Source organism: Metopolophium dirhodum, chromosome 1, assembly GCF_019925205.1.
Source record: "Metopolophium dirhodum isolate CAU chromosome 1, ASM1992520v1, whole genome shotgun sequence".
NCBI lineage: Eukaryota > Metazoa > Arthropoda > Insecta > Hemiptera > Aphididae > Metopolophium > Metopolophium dirhodum.
In genome coordinates this window covers 38351279-38359698 of record NC_083560.1, presented here as the reverse complement: position 1 = coordinate 38359698, position 8420 = coordinate 38351279, and the positions used below count along the sequence as shown (strand labels likewise).

At 28.6% G+C, this 8420-nt stretch overlaps 2 protein-coding genes across 2 annotated transcripts; one reads left to right on the top strand and one right to left on the bottom strand.

Moving 5' to 3' along the window:
* Window positions 1–915: 915 nt before the first annotated feature.
* LOC132937937 (zinc finger BED domain-containing protein 5-like) lies at window positions 916–1734 on the bottom strand. The gene is made up of 2 exons (XM_061004575.1): window positions 1289–1734; window positions 916–1234 (listed from the first exon to the last, which is right to left on the bottom strand). The coding sequence occupies exons 1-2, from the start codon at window positions 1732–1734 to the stop codon at window positions 916–918; spliced, it is 765 nt and encodes a 254-aa protein (XP_060860558.1).
* Window positions 1735–4869: 3135 nt separating this feature from the next.
* On the top strand, window positions 4870–8420 carry LOC132934896 (zinc finger protein 131-like). The gene is made up of 5 exons (XM_061001300.1): window positions 4870–5233; window positions 5718–6016; window positions 6118–6380; window positions 6438–6519; window positions 7664–8420. Exons 2-5 carry the CDS (start codon window positions 5720–5722, stop codon window positions 8297–8299), a joined length of 1278 nt encoding a protein of 425 aa, XP_060857283.1. The 5' UTR covers window positions 4870–5233; window positions 5718–5719; the 3' UTR covers window positions 8300–8420.

Here is an 8420-nt window from a genome sequence, read left to right as displayed (position 1 = left end):
TCAAACAGACATAGGTACCGCATGATCGTTCTTCTCGACAATCTTCCTCTTTCGTTTTACGGTTGTACAACTAATATTAGTTTAAATCCAGTATACCGGCGTGTAGATATAGCTTAAACGCGATTTATGCACACCTATATATTTTTTAGATTTTTTGGTTACAGAATGAAGTATTAACACGGAATCTTGTTTTAAATTTTTGATTCTTGTATATAAAATTGAACAATTTATAATTTATACCTAGAAAATAATTTGTACATTTTCAATTGGATACATTTTGTGAAAATTTGAATTTGAAATGCTTGTAAAAAAATCTTACCTATGTAAGTTTAAATTGAGAATATATAATATTTATATAAACAATAAAAAGTAGTTTTTATTACTTTTCAAACTTTTTGACCCACCGAATAAAATTGTATTGAAATTTATAGAAGAAAAACTAAAATAAATTGAAAATTGAAAATGTCCGTAAACCGTAAATAATTAATAACGAGGGAAAAAATATTTAAAATCGCATCAAAAACAGAATATGATGAAATAAACTTTAGGTGTAAATTTAAAGTATCGTTATTCATTTTTTAATTACAACAAAATAAGAAATTCGTTCCATGAGAAATCAAGTCAGAGGTTCCCAACCTTTTTTGACTCGTGGCACCCTTGGACATTTTCTAAAAATCCGGAGTCACCCTATGCTCTATAGTCTATACTATAGAGTACTTCGGTTCTATTTATTAATGCATAATTATAATCAAAAGTAGTAAGGTGTAGGTGCATACTATATACATATTACATTTTATAAACAAATTATTACATTGTATTTATTTTTATTTGTAATTATTATTTATTTTTATTTATAATTTAATTCACAATATTAATTTAAAATTAAGGAACTTATTTATTTATTTATTATTGGAACTAATGTGACACTTGGGCTTGTTTTTTTTTACACAAATCTTTTATTTGTGGTCGAATAGTTGAAAGACATACTCTCATTTCTTCTTCAATGAACTCCATTTTCATTCGTTTATTTGATTTTATGTTAACAAGAGTGGAAAATCCTTGTTCACATAAATATGATGTCGAAAACTGCAGTAATATTTTTAGAAGTTTTTTGCCAATTTCAGCGTGAATTTTTTCAACCTGAATCCAAAATTCATTTAATGAAACATTTTTGTATTTTAATAAATGAGTTCGATTGTTTCGTATTTCAGCGAGCTTTTCTTCTTCTTCAAGGCTAAATTCAGTTAAACATATATTTTTATCAAATGGGTCATTTATTCAATCGTACTCGAAAATATCTAAATTAGGAAAATACTTGTCTATACTTTCTTCTAAGGCAGTCAAATGCTCCATTATAAATGTCATAACTTCGGAACTTTCTTCTGTTACAGATAATGAAGGAAACATATCAAATTGATTTTTTTGCACACGTTTTTTCCAGATTTGTAATTTATCTTTAAGTGTAAATAACTTACGACACGATGTTAATATATTTTCATTTGGTCCTTGCATACATGAATTTATTTGATTTAAGTGTGAAAATATGTCTGCCAAGTATGATAGATTTTCCAACCATTTTTCGTTCGTTAATAATTCACAAAATTCTGGTACATTTTCAAGAGTAAAAAACACGATAAGTTCATTTTTTAACTCATGTACACTGGACAAAACTTTACCACGCGATAGCCATCGTACTTCTGTATGTAAAATAAGTTTAGTAAATTGTGATTCCATTGCTCCACATAATAAAAAAAAAAGTCGTGTTTTAATGGTCTCATTTTAATAAAATTACCATTTTTATCACTTCATCAAGAACATTTTTTAACTGAGGACCGATAGTTTTTGTACTAAAATTTAATTAGGTATATAAAATTATAAAATATCTAGACACGACTGAAATATATATGTTTCGCAATGATGACTAAAACCAGACTGATTGTACTGAAATTGTTAGTATACCTATATTATTAAATTACTATTGTCGATACATGTTTTACAACAATTAAGATAAGATAAAAACACAAGACATCGAAGCGATAGCAATGAAACTGGTATATGAACATTAAAATAGATCGAACATCGTAATATTTCTACAAAATATATGAAACACGATAGGTTTTATATTATTATAGTCTGTTTTATTACTCACAATGCTATATTTTTAATGAATTTTTTTTTTCCAAAAAAATATTTCAAATAATTTCACGGCACCCTAAAAAAATTTCGCGGCACCCTGGTTGGGAATCTCTGAATCAAGTGAATATCCAATGTTGTAAAAATCTGAACTTCAAATGCTCATAAAACTTTAATATATTTGACTTTCCAGTAGACATTTATTTACACAATATACCATATATTTAAATATTTAATACAATAATATAGATTGTTTAAATATTTTTTTTTGTAAGCCAACATTTTAATGTGAATATATCAAGTTTTTTTTTTTTCGTTATATAATTTTTAGTTACTAACATAGTTTTGTGTTTATTTTTTATTACATTTTTATACATATCTATGTATCATATAGTAACCAATCATGTCTTCAAATTTAAAAAAAATGGTCTTTTGTACTTATGTTATACGCATTTTTAGAAATGGGGTCTGATAGACCCCCACGCGACTATGAACACAAGCATAACATTATTCCAAAAAATATCGTTACTAGACAAATAGTAATTTCCCGGATCAAAAGAAAATGTGAAAACGACTTAATTACGAGACCGAATAAAATAGTTCGACAAGAATAACGTAGCACTGAAAATGATTTTATTTAAAAATTAAAAGTATTAAAGAAAATCGAATATACAAACATCGAAAAGAACAAGAAAACAAATTTAAATTTATATTGCAAACATGGACAAAATTAGAACAACATGAAATATCTAAACTAAAATATTTGAAAGTAATGGGAGTATGGGACCACAGTTTTGTGCAATAAAATTGTAATTCTAATTCTATTGAGTTTTTTTTACACATATTTGGACATATAATATTTAAAAAATATATATATTTTAATAGTGTATACTAATGTGGACATTTAATATTATAATTATTAAAAAAAATGTAATTCGTAGTTTTTGTAATTTTATTGAGTTTTTTTAGGGCGAGACATATATATCACGGAGCGCAATCGTGTTGCGTTTTTTTGCATATAAAAAGGTAGGACGGACGCAATCGTTTTTCACCAAAATCCACCGATGGTAAATGTGGTGGGACGATTGTGCTCCTGTTTGGTTTCTCGCTGCAAATCTCTAGCCGCCCTTGCTGTAATTGTCATCTGTTCATCTAATTCATACCAATTTATTGGTGGTTAAATGTTTAGTGAAAATGAAAAGGTGAGATTTCGGTTCCCAATATTGAAAGGCTAAGGTTTCAAAACCAGTTATTTTCGGTAAGGTTCCAGTCCCTGGTTTAAATCCAATACTATCGTTTTTTTTTTCGTTTTCCAACAATAAACCTATATTATACAACAAATAATAGCGCGCCGAAATCACATAGCGTGGTACAGTTGACTGATTGATGTTGCGCGACACGGTTCATATGATAATTTTATTGTATGATACCATAATTGTCGGTCTCTGTATCACGCGGTCAAAGGAAAATTGAAAAAGCAAAGGAAAATTATCCAATCTTATGCTAATATAATATGTTTGAAAATTCTTAAAGGCAAAAAAGTTGCGATTCGTGGTTTGTGTGCTGCCAGTCTTATGCATCTATTGATTCATAATTTTGTTTATTTAAATAGCTGTTTAAAATGAACGTATGATGTACATCAGCTATACAATACACAACATAGTATGCAACAGTGCTGAAAACCAGTATTTTTTTTCGGGGGGTGGGGCTAAAATATTAAACTTAACTATACTTTACTAAAACTCCCATAATATTTTCTTCGTTAGGCAACCAGTGAAGTTACAACATTGCAATTTTTATTTTTTGTCGGCAATTTAAGTATGTGATTTTTAAAAAAGATATTGCATTACCTATCTAAAACATTTTTCCTTTAATTTTTAATTTACTCATATAGATAAGAACTATAGGTATACACAACTATAAGTTACTAAGTATGTAATTTCGAATAGAATAACCTACGTCAGAGGTGATCTTAGTTATTTTAGATTAGATTGTTACAATAGTAGTTGAAAAATATTAAAAATACATACCTATATGGCTATACACAATTTGTTTTTATAAGCATTTAAAGTTTGGATTCTGACAACATTTATCAAATTAAAAATGTAATAATTATTTTGTAGTAAAAAATAGTATGATAGCAAATTTAAAATGACGTTACCCGTAAATGGGTTATAACCTATAATAATATATAAATTACTTTATTCACATTCATATCATCAAAATATATGCTTATCATATGATTTAATTAAAATGTAACACAATCCATTACAGTGCCCCACTTGTAACATACTGTACAGCATAGCGCCACCCACTTGCCCACGTTTTTATTTTTCATTAAATATTATATAATTATTAGAAACAAATAGTAAAAAAAAAAAAAAATAATACTGCACAAAAATAATTTATTTGTATTTGTGGTTCAAATTGCCCGCCATTAGTTCTACCTAGTACAATTATTAACGGAAACGATAACGTTACCACGTTTGAGTGAAACCATACAATATTTTATGGCCCCACTGGCTGTTGCCGTTGGCACGTCTTTTCCATGGCGTCGCAGCGTCGTGTTTTGTTGTCAGTTTTCGTTCGTTGCGTTTCTAAATTGTGATCATATAATATTTATATTGTTAAACATCGTCATATTGTTGTAATAGTCATAACTGGGTACTTGTCATCTCGAATAACACTATAATTTTTTACGGTATTTGCATCTTGCTTGGATTGAATTCACTCGGTAGCACCCTTCGGCGTGTAGATAATAGAAGAATCTATTATCTTCTATTATAATATATGCTTCGCGGTGTGTGCTGGCCTCGTATTTGATTTTGTTGTGTTTAATATATTTTGAGACTTGGGTTCGATTCTAATGTCGCTATAATCTGTGACGTGTAGTACACGGTCAGTTATGTCTGGGTAGTTTTTGGACGAACGTTTCTTAGACTCCTCGTACACAAGACTGACGACTGTGCCCGACAGGTGCCAAACGAAATACCTATAGTTCAATTCGTACACATAATACGAGCCATCCGATAAGACTGCTCTGATTACTATAACTGAAACATCATCGATTATAAGACTGACGGAAAAGCAATTTGTACAAGTATGTATAGTTAGTTAATAGTTTTTTCATATACACACGGCCTAAGCACTCGCTGTCCGTGCTCTCTCAGACACATAAAATCGAAAATATCCCTCGACGACGCTCGGCGCTGTTTATTATTTAGGATCTAAGCGACTGTGGATATGAACTAAAACTAAATTTTGTAGTAAGGTACCTACATGTTAAATAAAACATGAGTCGGAGACAACAAATGTCAGTGTAAAATCTGCTTAAAAGCTTACAACCTTTCTTATACTTAAGTAGATATCTAATTGATGTTTGCTAGGCTACCTATATCATATTGGTTTGTACATTACTATGATGGTTGATTTAGAAAGTATAACATTCTCGGTGAATAAAGATTATAGTCTTATAAAATAAAATGTTTAATGTATATTATATTTCTAGTAATACTCTTAATATTCTATTAATTATTGTTAAGTTAGTTATCATTTATAACTTAGAAAATGACATTTTTTTCTAGATATGACGGGTGTCTGTTTCCTTTGTGTAGAAAAATTGTACGGTGAACGTACACAGGTGTGTTCAAGCATTACACCACATAGTAATATACTATACCCACAAATAATTGCTCAGCTTCTGGGAGATGATATTATGGTTATTGTGACCCCTGAGGACTACATGTGCAAGAACTGTTCCTTACTTTTGACGCATATGGACAAGTTGGAAAATGATCTGAAAAATGTTAAAAATTCAATATTGTTATATATACAAAAGAAATATGGAATATTACTTCCAGATCAGATTGTTAAGGGTGTTATGGTAAGGATAGAACCTAATTATTAACAAGCTATATGATATTAGGTTGTGATATAAAAAAATTACTTTTAACTTTTATTTCGATTGTCAATGGCCACATAAAGGCAGAGGAAAAATTAGAAAAAGATGATCTTAAAGTACCAAGTGGTCTGACAGTAGGAGTTTCTCCTACTGTAACTACTGCTACTGTAGTTACTCCGGTCCAAACTCCATTAAAATTGTTAAAAACACAACAGCAGCAGCAGCAACAACAACAACGATACCAACCACAACAACAATCACCAACACAACAAGATAGCACTAATAAAATGAAAATTTACAAGTGCGGCATTTGTACATTCCAATCGAATGAGTTTGATCATGTTCGGTATGTACATTATATAATATTATTTTAATGTTATAATTAACACTTTAATTATTTTAGATTTCACTTGCGCACTCATATGAACAAAAAGGAGACTGAAAAACCTATTCTTAATCAAGCAGCAGCTAAAGCATTAACTCCGGTAAGAACTAGAAAAAAAAATATGATCTTTTAATATATTAAATCATATTTTTATAGTACATATTTTAATATAGTTAATGCTACATTTTCACTTTTTCACTATTTTCAATTATAATATATGTTAATGCTGTTAACTACACTAAATTGTATTATGCATCATTGAACCATGTAACTGTGTTACAAAGACAAATTTCCATTATAAATATCTTACTTTGTTCCATAAGATCATAATTTAAAAATATTTATTATTATAGTACTAATGTTTTTATTTATTAACTTTTAAGAGTATGTCATCGTATTTTTTTTTTCTGCCTAGCCTGATCTTTTACTTTATTAATTAATATTTTTGTTGCACATATTTTAATGAAGTTAACACTTTCATTGCTACTTTTTCACTTAACAATTTTCAATTATAATATATTTGTATGCTGTTAACTACACTAAATTGTATTTTGCATCATTGAATCATGTAACTATGTTACAAAGACGTTATAAAAATCCTATTTTGTTCCATAAGATCATAATTTAAAAGTATATATTATTATAGTATTAATACTTTTATTTATTAACTTTTAAGAGAATGTCTGCGAACATTTTTCTCCCTGATACACCCACAATATAACAAATTGTTTGTTCAAAATAATGATCATTTACAAATAAATTTCTAAAATTAGAGCGAAATGACCTCTTATAATATTTGAAGTTAAGATTATTATCTAAGGCATCTCATAGGCATTTAATTATATTTTAAATTTAAAACGAGCTAAGAGTATCATAAAATTGTAAATTGTATGTACAACCTTCAATATTCATAACTTGTGTTAAAATTAAAATATAATAAAATGCCCAAAAGGTGCCCTGAATAATCGTACCTTCAAATTTTTTATGTTGTAATTTCACTCTAATTTTAGAAACTAAAATGATAATGATCATAATTGTAAATGTAATATTTGCTATGTTGGTTGTGGGCGATGGAGAAAAATGCACTGAGATCATCTTAATTGTAAAAGAATTTCTTTCAATATTAATTTTACGTAACTCATTTACTATTATTTTAAATTTAATTAGCAATATGTGACACAATTTTGATTTGATCTCTTAATTTTTATAAAAATAAATAATATTAAATATTTTATTTAATTTAGGTACCGCAACAGAAAAAACGAATTTACAAATGCCAAGTATGTTCTAAATCCTTTAATAGTCGAATTGATTGCCTTGATCACATTCATAAAGACCATACTCAGCCAACTCCATCAACCTCAAATGGAGTAAATGAAAAATTAAATAATGCTATGAATGCTATGAAATGTAATGCTATGAAATCGGAACCATCAAAGACTCAAGAAAATAAAGTGGAGTCTCATATGGACGTAGACAAATATCAACAGGATAACAATAAAGGCACTGTTGACACGGATATGATGTTGAATGACAATGTCCACACTAAAGGATCTGGAGATGTTGAACAAGAAGAAGGAACTGAAAATACAGGCGAAGGAAAGGGAACTGAAAACTCTCAGGAAGATAAGACTGTAAAAGAAGTCAAATCGAAAATAAAACCTGAGCCTGCACAAGAAAAAGCCACCGAAGAAGAAGATACAGTCTTGCTTGATCAGGAAGAAGCTGGTCAAGAAACTCCAGACAGTGTTGAGAAAGAAGTTGATGAAGACAATGCAAATGTGGAAAAAAAAATGGGAGACTTGAACATAGAATCAATGTTAGCCGCAATTCATAATGATAACCCTACTGACAGTGAGTATACACAAAACAAAGATTAAGATTTATTCAACTTCTTTAAAGTTAGTAATCAATTTCATATTTAAAAGCTCTCGTTTCATAATTTAAAAATGATTATTCTATTAAGGTTCTTTTCTAATATTTTCTTTTAATAACTTTTAA